Source organism: Pleurodeles waltl, chromosome 7 (assembly GCF_031143425.1).
Source record: "Pleurodeles waltl isolate 20211129_DDA chromosome 7, aPleWal1.hap1.20221129, whole genome shotgun sequence".
Lineage (NCBI taxonomy): Eukaryota > Metazoa > Chordata > Amphibia > Caudata > Salamandridae > Pleurodeles > Pleurodeles waltl.
The window spans coordinates 1,102,375,222-1,102,392,661 of NC_090446.1; the positions used below are offsets into that span (position 1 = coordinate 1,102,375,222).

The 17,440-nt window shown below is 45.0% G+C and overlaps 1 protein-coding gene across 1 annotated transcript in view; it reads left to right on the plus strand.

Annotated features, from left to right (window-relative positions):
• Positions 1-17,440, plus strand: part of CA10 (carbonic anhydrase 10) — a 683,032-nt gene that overhangs the window by 496,669 nt on the left and 168,923 nt on the right. The window contains exon 4 of the mRNA XM_069200032.1: positions 2,424-2,609. Coding sequence (XP_069056133.1) covers positions 2,424-2,609 — 186 coding nt within the window. The remainder of the gene's footprint in view (positions 1-2,423; positions 2,610-17,440) is intronic.

Genomic DNA, 17,440 nt, shown 5'->3' on the forward strand with positions numbered 1-17,440 from the left:
GAAAGGACATTAAAACTATTTAGGGGCTACAGATTTATTGCTTGAAGCAATGAGCCAGTCAAGTTACCCTGCAACTGCTAAACCTGTTTGCTTTTGTTCTGGATGAACAGATATAGCTGATGCTTACAGAGCTTAGTGGACAGCTTGAAGGGTATTTAGAGATCCCCCTGTGGGCGGCTTTTGCTAATGCACCAAAGTTGAATATTGTTCTGCCTATTGCGTATTGCACAAGCTAATTAAACAAGGCATTTCCATGTATGGACACTATTTCCACAGGCAATGCCGAAGGACATCAAGGGCCAGATAAATGATGCCTTCAAATGGCTGCTAAGAAAGTGATGAGCTTTTGGGGAAGCAAAAAATTGACACTGTTGTGTTTAAAATATGAGCAATTTGGTGTTCAACTAATATTTTGTGGCCAAAAAGAACACCGACATTTCAGATCTTATTGTATTAGATTGAGTCAGTCTGCCCAGAATTCCTTCTGGCGATATGGCTGGCAAAGGAAAGCCTACAATCAGAATTTTGATTTTAGACCCATTTAAGGGAATTCGTAATTTCCGTGTCCCAGCCATACCCAACACCATGTTAATGACTTAAGGGGCAGATTTAAGGAAAGTGGCGCTGCACCCAGTGCAGCTCCACTTTCCTTATTCTCCTCAACGCCACCCTACCACCACCATGTGTGCGCCATATTTAAAATACGGTGCACCATGGCGCAGGGTAGGGGGCAATACCATAATTTTTTGTGACGCTATTGATGTACTCTGCAGGAGTAGCACTAAAATGTTGGCACTATTCCTGCAGAGTACATAAGAACCCATTATAAATAATGGTATGCCCCCTTCTAATGCCTGCTGAGCAGGCATTAAAAGTGCCGAAAAAATGGCACAAGGAAATCTCTTAGATTTCCTTGCACCATTTTTTCAGGCCCCTAGTGGGGAAACGCCCCCTGCATATACTATGCCTGGCGTAGCATAATGTGGCACAAGGATTTACAAAGTGGCGCAATGCACGAATTGCACCACTTTATAAATATGGTGCATGGGAAATGCCATCTTACGTCCACATTTGCGTCAAAATAAATGCCGCAAATGTGGTGCAGGGTAGCACTAGGAGCTTATAAATATACCCTGAAGCTCTGGTAATTACTTCCATTGTTCTAACAGTGTTTCATCCACACACATCTGACTGTCTTCTTGAAAGTGGGGGAAGCTTCATGTAGATATTAAACAGAAGGGATGAGACGGCCAAGATCTGTCAGATTTTAAAGCAGTAAGTTTTTGATGATATGATAAAAGCCTGATTGTTTTACCTATTGGGTTTGGCGTGAGAAGAAAGCTCTTACCTTATTCAGACTTATCATCATGTTTTCCTTGGCGAATTACATGTTGTTCAGTGACAGGGAGGCCCAATGGTACTGTAACGTCTACAGCGAGATTCCTAGAGGTGTTCTCTCATACAGGAGCGTGCACCCAGTCGCCAAGGTTAATCTGAAATTGGGCTGGTAAAAGTCTAGTTTTTGATGTGTGAACTGAATAAAGTTTTACAATTAGATGGTGGTAGGACTCTACATTGGTTTAGCTGTTACAGCTAGGAGACGCATGATTTCTACACTAAATGGCTTCATGTGGTTGTCAATTTTTTAATAACTAGGACAATAATGGCATGTTCAGGGGACACGAAGTGGATTCACAGAGGTAACTGTGGTCACAGAAGACAGGATTGTATGTTGTACCCTGTGCAGGGTGTTTATGAGAAAGAGGTCCTACAAGAAACATTTTGGTTTAAGTGGAAAGTAGCATTCATGATTAACATTGTGCTTATGCTAAAAGGATGAACTACATGGTGGTGCTGCCACAGTATCAGTTCTGGGACCGAGGCCTTTAAATATCGCCCCAAAACATGCTTGTAGCTGCTTAATAATTAGAAAGGAAAGTGAGAACATTCTGGTGATGAGGCTTAGTGAGTCTTTTTAACTGGAGAAAAAGTTGGATATCCTACTGTTTACTCCATCCATGATTTGGGAGTGGCCTTCTGTTTAGTCCTGAGCATAGCTCTTTTCTATCCCTTTCGGAGGATCCTTTCTGTCACATGGTGTGAGATGGACACAGATTTCAATATCTGAGACCACGTTTTCTACAGTATAGAAAGTCGAATGGGATTTCCTTGATTCACATGTGATTTGTTTACTGGCTTGGACTTCTTCAGTGTGTAACATGGTCAAGTGTTCTAGGATTTTTGTCAACCTGGAAGTTCATGTCTCTCGACGCTTGTCAGAAGTGGATGTGGTAAATTAATTTGGCAACATTACTAACCTGAGCTACCAATTGCATGTAATACGTACTATTGTTATTCCATTTGTTTCATACATTTTTAAAGTAATATTTAAATATTACATACTCTTATTTTATTTTTTGTAGGTCAGTGGAACAATGTACAACACAGGGAGGCATGTTTCCTTAAAAGTGGACAAGGAACATTTAGTAAACATTTCTGGAGGCCCAATGACTTACAGTCATCGCTTAGAGGAGATCCGGCTACACTTCGGCAGTGAAGACAGCCAGGGGTCAGAGCATCTACTTAATGGACAGCCATTCTCTGGCGAGGTACGTATTTTCAAATTAAATTACTCAGTCCTCTAACATTACTTTTAAACTAACGTTAGTATGGAAATAATTGCATATCTCGCCAAATGAGTGTAATAGATCAATGGCGTGGTTTAAAAAATGTACCTAATACGATAAAGTGCTGTATAATGTCCCTGCACACCTATAGTCACCTGAAGTATCACCCCTCTATTCTTACATATTTTGTAATGTACGGTTCTGTGCCTTCCATTTAATTTTGCTCCATGACTGTTCCTATTTACATACCAGAAAATTTGTGCTAGCATAGATTCTACAAGTGCACAACTAGGGGCATATTTTAAGCTCATAGCAAATATGGCTAAGGAGACAAATGATAGCTAGCGCTAAAATGTAAAATTCCACCGGGTGCTAATTGCTTCTCTCACAACTGACAGAAAAGTAGCACAAAAACAGTGAACTTTAATATCGCCTCAACTGCACACGTGTTCCAAACAGATGGCTTAAAGTGGACTGATTGAAAACTCCACTGCAAGTCATTGAGGAATACATTTTTCAAAATAGTACACTATTAAATGAAGTAGCATAGTGGAGAAATTATAAGGCATTTGAGGAAGTGATTTTTCATTGCGGTCTAACTTCATGTTATTTTAAAACGTTACCTGATCGCTTGTGTCTGTAAATCCAGTACAGGAGACAGGCAACATTTGCATCATACCACGTGAAGGACAGAAGGGCCAGGGCCTTCCACTGTCAAAATACTTTTTGGTTGGCTGTCACATGAAATAATTAAACTTCTATATGTCCCGCCTTTGGATGACATGTTATCTTCTTTGTGGGCTACAACACCTACATAGGAGTGACATTAATATTTAAAAGGGAGGTCTTTTTCCTCTCAAAACAGTTACTTAATAGCGGTAGACCTGAAGCCATATTTTCCACTGTCACCTTAGTGGATGGCACAAAAAGTGCTGCAGTTCCAGAGGTGACGTTTAGATTTCCATGTCATAGGTTTAGTTTCTATACTTTATACCCTGGCCTTACGAGAGAGTGAAGTATACCAGAGATCAGCTCATTTTATGAGTCAGAGCGCATACATTGTAACATGCTCAGCAGCACCACATTGTTCAAAAACAGAAAAATAGGGTGATCAACAAAAGGGCCAATTTCTCACAAAAATGAAAACTCAACCAATTTTAAGAATGTTCTTGACAGTGCAAGGCACCTCTTGAAGGCTGATACTTGTTAGGAAATGTATGTTCTGAATGGCTTGAATTGGTCAGTATTCCTTTAGCAGGTGTTACAGAACTAAAGAGCGTTCCTCTCGCAGGTAGGCACGGCCTTCAGTTTGAGGTTCAGCAAGACTCCACAGTCTTGAATGGGGTTGGCGAACGTTTGCATAGTAGTTATTTGTGGACATTGAAAAAGCTCCATCCAGAACTTTTTTTTATAGGAAGCTGCTTTTTAGAAGATTGAGAAAGGAATTTTGCCTTTGTTCTTCTGACGGGTATCAACATTTTTCAAACTCTTAGGAAATCAGGGCATTTGGAAACGTGAAGTTGGCAGTTTAGAATATGTGAATTCCAAAAAATCAGGCTCCCCTATTCAAGAAAGGCTTCTTATATACAATCAGCCTCATGGCTAAGGAGAAGCGGGGGCCAGCAGTATTTGCCTTCTTTAGTCTCCTCAGGCTATGAGACTGGTGATGATGCAAGCTTCCTTCTATTAACCTATCCTCAGCAGGCAAGCCAGTGAAGCACACATCAGAGTACCCCACTGTTCCCGAAAGTATGTTGGTGAGTTTACTTCAAGACAAAAAGACTGGCATGCTTCAGTAGTGAGGAAAGCCTTAAAGGACCAAGACTGCTACAGAATTATTGAGACCAATGAGTGCACTGTGGAGCAATTGTGCTTCTATTTGTACACCACTAGTAAGGCTCCTTAACGAATCAACAACAAATTATATCATTATCATTATCATTAAACCAAGACAGTTTGCTTAAAGTACAGACAATTTAAAGAGCTATGTACTTTGAATTCTGAGGAGGCAGAAAGAAGTCTTTGGCCCTCATTAGGAACATGGCGGGATGCCCCGCCCCAACCATGCCGGCAGTGAACAAAAGACCGCCAGTGTTGGCGGCCGGCATCCCACCAAATAATGATGCATGTTGGCTCACCGCCATTGATGGTGGTGAGGCCCACCATGCGCCATGCTGGCAGTCATTGGCAGGGGTGGATGCTGCTCCAACCTCACCGCCACGTCACTCCCTACACAGCCACACATATTATGAAGCAGTTTTAGGCATGGCAGTGTAGGGAGAGGCAGCGATGGCGGCGGAGCAGCATCCAGGGAGCCAGTTCCCTCCCGGAGCAACACAACAGATAAGGTAAGTGCGGTTCAGAGAGGGAAAGGGGGTGAGTGTGTGGGTGCATGGGGGTGTGGGTGGGTGTCTGTTGGGGGGATGTGTGTCTGGGTGCATGTCCGGGAATGGGTGAATGTGGATGTGGGGGGTAGGGCTTTGGGGGGACATGTATGTAGGGGTGGGGGCTGGGGGATGGTGAGGGTTGGGCTGCATTGGGTTTTGGGGGTGGAGGGTTGGGGGGCGGTTTTCGGGGTTTGGGGCTGTTCTAGGGGCTTGGGGTGGTGGGCAGGTGTAGTGGGAAGGGGGGAGGGGCCAGACATGTCACATACAGGTGACAGGAATGATTATTCCTGTCACCCGTATGCATTCCGCCAGGGATTCCCTGGCGCGGTAATTCGCCAGGGAATCCGTGGTGGAATAGGGATCATAATCCCACTGCCTGTCCTGCCTCCACCGCCGGGCCGAATGTGCTCACAGTCGGCCCAGCGGTGGACTGTGGCCTGGTAAGTGAACAAATGTTCAGAATGTGGTGGTCTGGGCAGCCATGCCGTTGGCGGTAATGACCGTCACCGCCGGCGTGGCAGTCCAGTCCGCCATGTTCATAATGACCACCTATGTCAGGAAGCAAGAACCTAGTTCACATTTGTTTTCCCTCCCCTGCTCTTGGAGGCAGAACAGTTGCTCTGGAACCCAGTATCATAAAGGATTCACCACATGCATTATTAAAGCATAATGGCTTATTGTGGGAATGAGAAAAGTCCACACTCCTTTCCCCAGAAGGTCCAGATATGTAAATGTGAATTAGGCCTGGCAAAATTCAATGTTCCATTTTAACATTCAATAAATAATATAAGAAGAAGAAAGGACTCAATAAAGTCACTTACATTTTTTAATTTCAATTCTAGTTACCTATTCCTTTCAATATTCATGAAATAGTTGCTACCAGTAAGGAATTTAAAAAACAATCCATCTATCTATATAAGTACTTGTTATTCCACCTTTTCCCAACATTAGTGCCGGGTGGCTCACGGCACGGCAAGGCACACGGAGCAAGGAGTCAACGAGGCAGTGAGGCAACGAGGCAGCGAGGTAGTCACAGGTAGCGGTCGCCAGGGCGTTGGTGGGTCGTGAGTCAAGGTGAGGCACGGGGCTGCTTGGGGCTGCACTGACCCCCGCTATCCCCTGCCCCAGCACTTTAGCATTTGCCTTGCCAGGCCCGGTCCTAGGCTCCAGGCTCCAGACTTAAGTGGTTCCCAGCGGTCCCCAAGCGCTGCTGTGTCCCCTCCGTGGACAGCCCCCTGTGAGATCGGAAGTGGCGGGAGATTAAGGCCTGTGGTTCTCAGGGCCCTTCTGCCACTTACCGACTGGCAGTTGTTGCTGGCAGTTGTTGCTGCCATAGTCATAGCAACAGCCACAGCCCTTTCTCATTCCAGGACTCAGGGCCATCCGGGCTCGAATCAAAGACCCAGGACCAGGACCCTGGACCCAGGATTAATATTTGAGTGCCATGCAGTTCAGTCCAGCAGCATGGGTGCAGCGAGAGTGCAACATAAGGGCTTTAGGCCGCAGCCACCTTCTGCGCGGAAGTGTCCGGCGTTAGGCCGATGCGGTTTGTGCTTAAGGGAATTCTGCCAAGCTCCCTCTCAACTGACCTCTCCATCTCATCTCTCCATCTCTTCGTGGTACAGGCTCCATCACAAGACCATCACAAGGCTCTCATCCCTAGCACAGCCTAGCTTGGTCCAGCTGCTTGGGCACCCATTAACCAGTAACCATCAATTGCCATAGCAGGTTAAAAACCGAGGAGTAAGGATGCCACTAACTCAGGGGAAGAGAAAAGCAGCAAAAGGACAATTGGATCCAATGAACCAGCCAATCACCAGTCTAACTGTGGCTGAGAAAGCTGCAAACAACTCGTGCAAACCCAACTCAAGCAAACCGGCTGGTCATTATAAGATAGAGGGGTATCAAATTACTTTGTGTTATCTAAGCCGGTGAATAAATCTACCTCAGCTTTCATCACCATTCAGATAGACCCTCAGAACCCAAACGTCTTGGAGGTGGCCGTCGCAGCGACAGTGAGGCCCCCCCCGAAAAGGGTAAGCCTCCTCTATAGCACCCCAAGCGCCATGATCGCTCCCAACAATAGAATAAGGACGGAAGTACACTCTGGTAATCAACAGGACTCTTTCTCTACCCTGAGTCTCAGTAATTGGAACAATTGGAGCCAGAACTCCCCTTTACCATATCCATAGGTGCCACTGCAGGTACCATTATTACCACAACCATCGCAATCATCAGTGAATCCACAGGGACAGGGTATCACTTACAGCACAACAATGCATGACCCACCACTAATCGCTCTTTCCGAACTTTCTGACTCCCATGTCTTAGTACCCTCAAGCGAGAAGGGGACCTCCTTGTCCATCTCAAATACCATGCAAGGAGGGGGGAGCATCTAGCTAGCCCAACTGCCACCCAGAATCAGTGTACTATCAGCTGTAGCTCACTGGTGGACATAGTGGCCGAAGGAAAATGGCTCCTTGTTGCAGTTACCCCCTCCTCCCTCCACTTTTTGCCTGATATTGATGCTGACTTGAGAGTGTGCTGGGACCCTGCTAACCAGGCCCCAGCACCAGTGTTCTTTCACTAAAAATGTACCATTGTTTCCACAGTTGGCACACCCATGGTATACAGATAAGTCCCTTGTAAAAGGTACCAGTGGTACCAAGAGCCCTGTGACCAGGGAAGGTCCCTAAGGGCTGCAGCATGTGTTGTGCCACCCTAAGAGACCCTCACCTAACACATGCACACTGCCATTGCAGATTGTGTGTGTTGGTGGGGAGAAAAGGGCAAAGTCGACATGGCATCCCCCTCAGGGTGCCATGCAGACAAAACACTGCCTGTGGTATAGGTTGTCGTGTAGCCATTTTAGTTGTACGCTTCATGCACGTTATTGTGGCATACTAGGCCTGCCACTGTGCACCTTCACCTAGATATGCTTTATTCAGCTTCGCTTTATTATTATTTTTAAAGTAGCAACTTTCACGGTATTGTTTTATTTTCTTGTATCTGACTCTTTTTGCCTACGCCAGCACTCTGTTCTCAAACGAGACATTCTTGCTCACTCTGTGCTTCTTCCAAAGCTATAGAAAGATAGGTTACCAGTGAACTTGGTATGAGTTTACTCTCTGACATTCATAGAAAACACACATCCTTACGTAGGGACAGTTTCTCTATTATAAAAACACTTCTCTGTCCTTTACACGTTAGAGAGAGATTCCAGCCAGAGAACCACAAATGTATGCTGACTGCTGAATGCTTCGCTACAGATGCTAATGCAGAATTCAGGCCTTTGCTCAGGTATGGGGGATGATGTCTTCCCAGGGGAACCTGAAGGGCAGATTTAGAGCTTAACACGCTGTGCTTTATTATAGTCTAGGTAGGAATTAGTCTATTGACTCTAGTGACAATATGGTGACAATATGGTGGCGTATTTTTATGGTTTACTCTCTTTGTCGCAATTCTAATCCTGTTATGTTGTGTTGTCCTGGTTATTGCAGCTCACGCTTTGCTAAATAGGATGCAGTCGCTTCATTAAAATCTTATTGAAACATATACTGCCTCTGTTTGTCATTATGTATTTGAGGCTAATGTAACTGAGAGAAACGGATGTGACCTGAGTGACCACGGCTTCCCTGAGAAACTATTTATGTCATGTGCTCAGCTGCCCAATCATCCCTGCCCTTGTGTAGAGATGAGGCACTGCTAGTTAGCCAGAGCAAACCCCAGATTGGAACGACAGGTGTCACCTGCAGTCAGACTCAGTCTCCCACACTGCAGGCGATTCTGCCGCTCGAAACCCAGTAGTCTCATTAGAACAATGAGAGCCTATGCAACAGGTAAGTCACCCCACTAGCAGGCCTTAAAGCCCTAAAGCAGGGTGTACTATACCACAGGTGAGGGCATACCTGCATGAGCAAAATGCCCCTACAGTGTCTAAGTCCATTCTTAGACATTGTAAGTACAGTGTGACCATATTAGGTATATGGTCTGGGAGTTTGTCAAAACGAACTCCACAGTTCCATAATGGCTACACTGAATACTGGGAAGTTTCCCCCCTGCAGTGCAATGTGAATGTGCCTCTACTGGAGATAACTCCCCCAAAACTACAGAACTTACAAACAAAATCTTAACGGAAGCCAGAGATCTCAGAATGGGCTCTGTCATGCATGAGAATTTCCAAGAAAAGACCGCAGCCGACGGTGGAATCAGAAGTCAGGAACCAGCAACCAGCAATCCACAGGCAACTGGCCCATCCCAGCAGGAGGTAATCCAGAACTCCATTGGGGCTTCCAATTCTCTGCAAGCAAATCCCACCTAACAGCCACAGTAGCAATCAAGGTCTCTCGTACTAAAAGGGATAAGAAACGGCTAAGGAAAGCCTGTAAGAAGGTCAAGGTAGCTCAACAAAACAGCATTTGGAAGTCGTTTGTAAAGTTCACCAGTATGCAGAGCAATGACCCTGCGGGTAAATATGAGGGAGTCCAGGAGGATTGCAGAACACTCCCTGCAGCAGGCAATTATGCAAAAGCACAATCAGGAAAACCCTATACAAACTGACAGTGCATGCAGTAGTCCATTATGTCACCAAAATCAGCCACTCAAGGCTTTTTGGACACCTAGGCCACTGCACAGTGACTGGGATGGAAAAGCATCTCAGGGGGAGATCATTAACTCCAAACTCCCGGAAGTAGACTCCAATACCAACCAGAACATTGCATCAGGGTGCTGTGGTGACAACACCAGGTGAGCAGCCCTTGATCGCAGAGTATTCAACCAATCTCCCACAGTAATTGAGCACTGTCATGTCCCACAACATGTACTGGCTAATATCCAGCCGACCGCCGATAGGGTACATCATATAAAACACAACACTAATCTGAAACCACAGACATTAAAATGCCTGCCAGGGGGACAGTTTCTTTCGCATCCCAAGGCTCTGAGCAATCATACACTCCTTTTCATTCCCTGGTACAATTTAATAGGAACCTTTGACATCTTAAACAGAGGATCGGTCATCAGGCTCGTTAACGAAATTTGTCCCCTTTGCCATATCACTACGGCCGAGCTGCAGTCAGTGGAGTTTGTCCCGCAGCCGTACAAATGGGACAAAGAGGCAACTCTTACATCCTGGGTTTCTCCAGATATTACCACTCAAATCCTGTCTCATCAAGAGTCCTTTTGTTCGTGGGGCATTACATTATTAAAACAAGAACCCTGCCAATATCCTAGCCCCTTGCTCCTGGGAACCGTGAAGGAGGCATCAGTGTTGGAAGGAGCAGTTGGAGTGGAGAAGTCCCAATGCAGACATGAAAATTTAACCATAGTAAGAAACCTAAGCTCGCTTGATCAGGGGTGCAGCCATCATGTATTCATCGGCAGTCCCACAATCGGGAACCAGGTAGAGCGACAGCCCACCAAGGCCCACCACAGCAATTGGTCCTGACTCTAGAAGTGTGGGAAACTACCACTGAGGATCACTTACACATATGCACTTGGAATTGCCATGGACTGAAACAATTGGTCGCAGATGAAGCGGCACTGAAGTTCTTACAGACATTTGATATAATTATGCTCCAGGAAACATGGTGCACAGAGCCCATTCAAATCTCTGGCTATGTTGGCCAGCATGTCCCAGCAGTTAAGCTCCAAAAGTTCGGGCACTCGAAAGGTGGTCTCACCACACTTTGCTCAACCAAGATGGTCAAACAAATCAACCTTGGAATCGACTGGCTGCTGCCAATTAAATTGGACCCCCAAAAGCCATCCGGGTCGATGAACTCACTACTGTTAACTAATGTTTACATTCACCCAAACAAAGAGTTGACCAGCAAATTTTTTGAAACTCTGTTCAACCTCCTTAAAATATTGATGAGGCAGTATAAGAAGCCCAATCATATTGTGGACCTGAGCAAAAGCCACCCAGGACAGGGGGAAAAACAATATGGCACATATCTAAATAATTGGCTTGAAAAACTGGGACTAAGTTGCTTGAAGACGCACTCAGGGGAGATTTTTCTCCACTGGTAACCTTTTCAAATGGAGCTACGAAATCAGTAGTTTATTTTACGCTAATAAATTATGGGCACTGCCACTCGTTCCTACCTACAATATACTTGCATGCATGCCCAGAAAGTGACCACTTTCCTCAAGCCATACAGCTAAGATGGCCATGCAAGCGATTACCAACTACAAACATCATCATTGCCGCTCCGAGGACCGACAACATAAAGAAGATAAAATGGCAAGGCATTGAGAAAGTGATGGAAGCAGTTCATTGTGGCGCGGGGTCATTTAAAGAGCTTAAAAATTAATTAAAAAATCAGGAAGGTACCGTTTTGCGTCTAGGAGCCTTGGTGAAGGCTTGGAAGCGCTTATGTGACTCACTACTACATAAATTTCCTAATAAATCATCTAGTTTAAGCTCTGTAATTGTTGTAAAGGAAAAGCAAAAAGCTGTCATCAAAGAGCAGCCATGGTACAATAGAGCCCTGTGCAATTTAAAAAAAACAAGTTTCATGCAAATCCAAAAAAGTGGCTAAGGAAACACGTAAGAGTAGGACCCCCGATAACTCAATGCCCCTCAAATTGAGATTACAATACAAGAAGGCTTGCTGGAAGGAAAATAGCAGTACTACGAAGTTCTGTGGGGCAAGCTCTGGAACAAAGAACAATAGTAAATTCAGGCAATTGGTGAACGGGCTGGTACATGGAAAACAACGGCATTCCAACACAAGCATAGATGCTGCCTCTTGGGAAGCCCATGTTTTAGCACTAAACTCATCCCCAGCACAAATGGAGATAGTAGGGAACCCCCCACCAACAATCTGGAACACTTCAAGGCCGTCTGATTTCAGCTTCAGAGTCAAGACAAAGGCAGACACTGACCAAGTCGACATTATCAAGGACATTGATATCGAACAGCTAATTGGCATCATAAAGAAGCTAAAAATGGCAGAAGGTGCAGGACAGAATGGTATTCCCAACACCCTATTCAAAGGTGATGCAACATACTGGGCCTACTATCTGGCGCTCCTTTTCAACGACGCCCATGGCTCCAAGACGCTTCCAGGCGCCTGGAAAGGCAGCATCTTTCACCCCATCTACAAGACGGGCTATACTGCCTCTCCAACGAACTATAGACTAATTGCCTTGATTGACGTGGAAGCTAAGCTTCATGCATCATGTTTGCTGTCACAACTATCAGGTTGGATCCAAGAGAGACAACTCTTACCATGAAGCCAGACTGGCTTCAGAGCTGGCATGGGAACCTCATCTAACCTGATTGCCTTGGCCTTGTTAGGCTTTAAGTCCAGATACAAAAACAGTTGGTTATTTGCCTGTTTCATCGGCCTTAAGTCAGCGTTCGATCCGGTCCCGAGAGTCCATCTGTGGGAAAAACTGAAAAGCTGGGGTCTACCCAGCTGCCTGTTGACCGCAATGATGGAACTATACACAGGCACCTGGGCGCAAGTTAATATCGGAGCAGGTAGCCATGTCACCACCAGAGCAAGGATGTGTTTTAGACCCCATGCTCTTCAATTTATGCCTAGCTCTCTCCTCGATATCAAACCATCTGCTAGTCCTGGCTCAGGATACAGTTGCATGGTTACAGTATGCAGATAACATTGTGCTTCTTAGTCAAACTCCAATCAGCCTGCAACATAGTATTAATGCCCTTACTGGTTACATCACCAAACAAGATTTAGAAATGAACCTGAACAAAACCAAAGTGGTGAGACTGGTGAATTCAAAACGTAAATCTGGCTGATGGTTCATCGATGGAACCCAGGGTGGAGGTCGTTGCCGCTTAGAAATATCTAGGCTTCATAGCAGATAAAAATCTGTCCTTCAAACCCCAGCTGGTTCCTGCTCAAGCAAAAGCACAAGCCCTGACATATGGATTCAAGATACTAAAACAAAAACTGAGCTGTCTATCATACAATCATCTCCTCTCTGTTATGACAGCACGGTTAATGCCAATAGTCACTTATGGGTCCGAGACAATGCTGGGCAAAGAAACAGCAGTTTTCAATCAAATTCAAACAAAAGCCTACAGAGCTGTGTTCCAGATCCCTAATTTGACTTCACTAGCTGAGGTTCGCCTAGAATTTGGGTTAAAAAATTATATATTTCAGAGCAAGAATGCATATGTAAAACTCTGCTGGTAACTGCGAGCCACAGAAATAGGATCAATAAGGAACCTATGCTGGCTTGAAATCAAGGAACAGTGCCGTAATACCATCGGCTAACGGGGAAACCATCTAAATACCTCAATAAAAGGCCTGGGCCTGGACATTGCCTGGAGCATGAGCTTGAGCAAAGGGGAGTTCTACCAGATGGTCAATGCTGCAACCCGGTCACTGTCACTCATCACTGATAAGAACACACTTGCCAAAAGACGTCATGCCTGGGTGGTACTACCTTCATACAAAGTTCTCAGACCCCAGGAATATCTATCAGCTTTTTTAGGCAAACACTGAAACAACAATTTATGCTTTTTCGCTTTGGGTCAATTGCCACCAGAGATATGGTTCCCTCCTGGAAACAGCAATTCAGGTTGGAAGCATGTCGTCTTTGTGGGTACAAACAAGAGTCTGTGTGCATCTTTTTTGTGTATGTCCAGCACTGTAGGAGCAAAGGAAAATACTTTTGAAACACACCTTCACAGCCCTTGGCATACGCTCTTGCAGACTAGCTATTATCAGCTGGCTAAGCGGCTCTTCGATTCCTTTTGCCTGCCAGGGGACAACGTTTATGGTGCAGGCATGCCAATCTCTGTCAAATACGGCCAAACTGGTAGCTGAAAGGTCTGCGCAAAGCCAGGATTGATAGTGGTGTCGCTTACTTACATCCAGTATGAGGTGTAACCAAACACCACCAGATTTTGGGATGATAGTCGATGCTGTATTGACATTGCAAAATTAAGATCACAATCAAGGATCTGACCTCAACATTCTGTTTGTGTTTGTTTTACGTTTTAAGAAAACCAGGTGGTTTGTAATCGCATGTTCTAACCATATTAATGCATACATGTTTGCTTGTATTTATAGCTCACAAATGTGATGCGTTGAATTGGCATTGGTTTGAATTAACTATGCTAATAAAATCTACACACTATCTATCTATCTATCTATCTATCTATCTATCTATCTATCTATCTATCTATTTATATCTATATATATATATATATACAGATATATATATATATATATACATATATATTTATATCAATACATATCTATATAACTTTCTCCAAATGGCCCCTTTCTGGGTGTGCTCCATTAAGTTGGTGCTCGTGTCAGGGACGGGACAATCCTGTAATCAATTTTCCACCAAATGACACAAAGTCATACACGGTGCTCACAGGAATCCTTTTGTTTGATTTTAATTATTTAATCAGAAAAATGAGTAACCCAAACACCACCAACGTGTTTCAACCAACAAGGTTTTGATCACGGTGCCTTGTTGGTTGAAACGCGTTGGTGGTGTTTGGGTTACTTGTTTTTCTGATGAAATAATTAAAATCAAACAAAAGAATTCCTGTGAGTGCCATGTATGACTTTTTGTCATTTGGTGGAGAAAGTCACCAGTAGGTAGTTATAGTTAGGGCCTAGTTTCCAAATGGAAAGTGTTTTCTGTTTTGCCAATAACTTTAAAACCGTTTGAAACTAAATTTACAAAACTAATGCAAGAGTCGGTTCAGCTCCTCTCTTGAAAGTTTCGGGCTGATCCATTAAGTGGGAGGTTGAGAAAAAGTGCGGGCCCCAAAATGCATTTTCTCATTAACTTTACGATACAGTCTTTAGACACGACTACAGCCCGAATCTCTAAACGGAATTACACCAAATTGGTCAGGAAGCTAGATTGCAGATTGTGCTTTTTGTGATTTGGTGTAAATCCAAACAATAGTTTCTGAGATATCGAAGGTTTAAAAATATAGATATCTAAGGACGCAAAGGTTCCGCGGATGCAACTGTCCCCGTGCTCATATCTGATTGGCTGCCAACACTTCAAACAAAGTGTTGCCAGCCATTTTGGGATTCAGCATCAGCCAAGTCCTAAACAAAATGCAAAAAAAGAAAAGTGCGTGGGGTAGAAATACCTTGAGCTCCAAGCCTTGGTCCAAAGGTCATGGACTCCCCTCCCCGGGCTCTGGGAATGCCACGTCCCCAGGGCTAAACAAACAGAAAAATTAGTGGTTGGGGCATACGCCCCCACCGCAGGCTCTACCAAATCCTTTGGGCTTTTCAATTTTTTAGCATTGGAGGGGGGCCACAAAGCCCCCCTCCCGGGCGATATATGGCCTCAGGGGCCACCCCCCGGCTAGGGGCGGCCCGTGCTTAACAGAAGAGGGGGGCATGCGGCCCCCATCCTGGAGCCATATATGGCCTTGAGGACTGCCACAACCCAGGGCAGGCTCCTGCTACCTTCTGAGGTGCCAACCCTCTGGGGGTAGCAATTTGCTTTTGCTAGGCAGGAACTGTGCCAGCTCCCACCAAGCAAAGTTAAACACTCTTCTCTCAGCACGTGGGAGCTTTAAAAATGCCCCAGTTTGCTTTAAGCAGAGATTTAATTTCTTTCCCTGCCCGCAGACAAAGATGAAATTATTGCTCCTGCACGCAGAGAGCTATTATTTGCAGCAGCTCCTTGTGTGCTGGAGCAATACCAGCTCCCTCAGGGGAGGAGAGCCAGTAGGACCGTGGGCACCTGGAAGCTCCCCCAGAGGACCCCATGAGACTTGACTGGGTGCCTTGGGTGTGTCCAGGGCACCCAGGAACATGTAGCTAAGTCACAGGAATGGGGTCCAATTAATGGGGAGGCAGTGGTTCCCGGGGGTCCACGCAGCCCACCCTTATGTTTATATAATGTAGCCCTGGGGAAGTGGTGGTCCCTGGGGCCTGGAGGGCCGTGCACCCCCCCCACACATATATTTATTTAATGTTGCTCTGGGAGGATGGTGGTCCCCGGGACCTGGAAGGGGTCCACATGGCTACCATAAAAAATTGTGTTATGTAGCCCCGGGAAGGTGGTGGTTCCTGGGGCAGTAGGGTCTGTCCAGCCCCCCTAACTATTTTTAATTTGTTGGCCCGGGGTAGGTTTGTGTGGCCCCTCAACAATTTTCAGTAGATAGCCCCGGGGATGTGGTGGTGCCTGGGGCCACGGGGCCTATTCGGCCCACCTAAATATATAAATTTTATGTTGCCCCCTTTAAGTTCCAAACCCTGCACCACGCATGGCCTTCGGACATGTGTGAACTCAGGTTCGCTGCTTATAGAGGATGGGCCGCAGGGCCTGACCTGCGGCCAACCCTTGCCATGCATGGCCAAAGGAGAAAGGCCATGCATGCCAGGGGTTTGGTGTGGTTATAAGGGGTTGGCCACAGAGTCTGGCCACAGGCCAGGCCCTGCGGCCAACCCCTGCCATGCATGGCCTGGGGCAGTGCACGGGGGAGGTTGGATTATTGGTTAATAATTAAAATTACTTTAGATTGAAAAATATAGAAATTCCCTGAAAAAAACAAAGGTTACAGGGACATTATAGTTGGGAAACAGAATAAAAAAAACATAGAAATTCACTTACAAAACCAAAGTTTGAGGGACGTTATAGTTAAGCTCTCATTTTAAACGTACAAAACCATAGAAATTTAGCTGTTACAGTTAGAGTTATTTAAAGTAACCCAAACTTCAATAACATATAACACTTAGAACGGACTTATAATCACACTCATAAATGGCAAAAAAATGACGACGTTGAGCATTGAACATATTAGCATGAATATACTTCTACCTTTGACAAATCTATTGGTTCCATTTTGACATTGATATGTGCATTGTTCCAAGTAAAATATAAAAGCTTGTCATGGAACGTGGCTTTGGACAATGGTTCTTTATTAGACCAGTTTTTTAGGTTGAGCAGAGCAGCGCCAAGTGGTGCTTTTCTGATGTCTTGGTATCTATGTGGGCTTTTAACCACACCCACTGCACGTCCATTACTCGTTTGTGGGCTTGCCTTTCAAAAATCCTTTGTTATCAGTGGTAAATGCTTTATGTTTGTCCGTCCTTGGGTCAGGTTTGTTTCCGCCTAGGGGACCGACCCTGTAATATGGATAATTGCACATTTGCTGATATGTTTGACTGCAAGGGAACTTCTTTTTCTTTTTGTGTGTCTCCTTCGCGAACACACTCATGGCGGCCGTGGCGCTTTAAATTGGCTCACTTATATCAACTGTTGTACTTTTCACTTTTCCTTTCATTTTCAATGCATGTAGAAGAAAAGTCCAGTTAAGAATTTACAACGCTAATGGCTCTAACTCAATAAAACGCGAGACCCAATGCATTGCAAATGCTTGTTTCAATAAGCAGTTGCCCAACGGGGCAAAAAATAATAAGAATATGGTCCAGTGCTTTACCATCATTGTTGCAA